We start from the raw sequence: 1,870 nt of genomic DNA, 5'->3' as shown, positions 1-1,870 counted from the left end.
TAAAATTCCTTTCATCCATATGAGAAAGCAAACAAATTGATAGTGTAAAAAATGATGACTGATTCGACTTCATACATGAATCCTGTGAACTTAGCCACCTTATTATCTATGAATAATTGAATTAAAGATATGTGATCTTATTTTTTATACATATTAAACGATTTCATCCAAACGAAAACGAAAAAGCTAAATTAATTTATTGGTAAGATATTGATCTATTTAAACAATATATTACTTAATAATTTCACTAGGGATACTTTGCGTTTTAGATAGAACTAGTCAATTAGAAATATTTACAAAGTAAATCTTGGATAAAGACCCTTTGCATCACCATCATCCCATAATCTAACCCACATTCGCCAAACCAAGTAAATAATGCTTTCTTCACAATCATCTAAAAGAATGAACGATCCACTATCATTATAAATAAAAGAAACGATTCGTTGATATTCTCCTGCCGAATCTGATATTGGGGAATTTGCAAATGGCTCTGCACTTTCCTCCAAATCACTGCTGCCATCTTGCTCTTGCACTTGTTGTGGTTCTGTTCTGTTGTTCACAGATTTCTCCTCTATATCCAAGGAAAACAAAAAGAAAATCAAACTAATAAGCCCTTTAAGGCTGAAAAATATTATGTTTACCTTCATTATCTCACACTTTTAACTGTTATTCACTTTTACCTCATCACTTTAAGCAACTTCAGAATTCACCGACTCTAACATTTTTCCTTTTAAGTACAGGGTATCAAATTCTGCATATTTAGGTTCCAAGATTCATAACTTATATATATATATATATGTAGTATGCTCATCGGTGCATGAATTTGTCAGCATATATATAAAACCTTGATGAGTAAAATGTAATATATCATATCAGGAATAAACAAAAAATAAAACACAAATCATGTTAAGAGTTTCTTTTAATCATTCTGTGCTCCTCACTAGATGAGATGAAAGATGATTAGTTACCAGAAGAAATGGTGCATGATATAGAAGCATCCTCCTTTGATTCCTCCACAGAAGCTCCTTTACCATGCTGTTGCTTGATAGCATTTCTGAGATATAAGAGAATCTCCATCTGTTTCTTCAAAGATTCTCCTCTATCCATAAACTCCGTCTCCTTGGTTTTATAAAACTGGTTCACTTTGTTAAGTTGCATGTCAAGACAAGCGAGAAACTCAATAGTGGCATCAGTATCAGCAAACTTCTCGAGCAATTCAGGATGACAAATGCATTATATACATTAAGTTACTCATTAATGTTTTCTATACATTTTGACAAATACATGCAGCCACGGGAATAATACACACACATATATATAAGTTATAAAACTTAGAACCTGAATATGCAGCTTCAGGATGTTACTACCAATTTTTAGTGCTGCTGCTGCTTGTGTAATACCATTGCCTGATATTTTTTTTTTTCTGCTGATTATCTTTTAGATGTGTTTCTCTTGTAATCAGTTTTGAGTTTCTTTTAATTTTTAAAAGAGAAAATATAATGTGGATCTTGTGAGTTTTAATGGCTTTTCATTTCATGTTCATTTCTTGTAGGTTACACATGAAGTGCTGAACTTGACATCTCCTTTTTAAGTATTTGTCATGATAATATTATTTTATGTATTTGTCTTTTGCAAAGAGTTTGAGTTTTCCATTTCTTTGTATTTGGAGGGAATAGACTTTGTGTGAAATTAAGATTCACACGAATAAGAACTGCTTTAAACTCCATGGAAAAGCTCAAGTTCCCAGCCAAAATGGGGTGTTTAAATGACAATGAAAAACGCAAGCACACCTCACGAACAGATAGTATCTTGTCTAAAAATTCAACCCAAACGCAAGGTTTTTGGAGAACTCAAGAAGGAGGGAAATGAA

At 32.2% G+C, this 1,870-nt stretch overlaps 1 protein-coding gene across 2 annotated transcripts; it reads right to left on the bottom strand.

Moving 5' to 3' along the window:
* Window positions 1–210: 210 nt before the first annotated feature.
* Window positions 211–1,529, bottom strand: LOC148240274 (phosphate transporter PHO1 homolog 1-like). 2 transcript variants are annotated; one of them, XM_088211618.1, is made up of 3 exons: window positions 1,339–1,529; window positions 969–1,142; window positions 211–571 (listed from the first exon to the last, which is right to left on the bottom strand). In XM_088211618.1, the coding sequence occupies exons 2-3, from the start codon at window positions 1,105–1,107 to the stop codon at window positions 294–296; spliced, it is 417 nt and encodes a 138-aa protein (XP_088067744.1). In that variant the 5' UTR covers window positions 1,108–1,142; window positions 1,339–1,529; the 3' UTR covers window positions 211–293. The 2 variants fall into 2 exon arrangements, with proteins under 2 accessions (XP_088067744.1, XP_088067743.1); XM_088211617.1 differs by having other exon boundaries at window positions 969–1,529.
* Window positions 1,530–1,870: the final 341 nt, after the last annotated feature.

The sequence above is a fragment of the Carica papaya genome, chromosome 9 (genome assembly GCF_054855325.1).
Source record: "Carica papaya isolate Zhongbai chromosome 9, ASM5485532v1, whole genome shotgun sequence".
Lineage (NCBI taxonomy): Eukaryota > Viridiplantae > Streptophyta > Magnoliopsida > Brassicales > Caricaceae > Carica > Carica papaya.
This window is presented reverse-complemented; position numbering and strand designations above follow the sequence as displayed.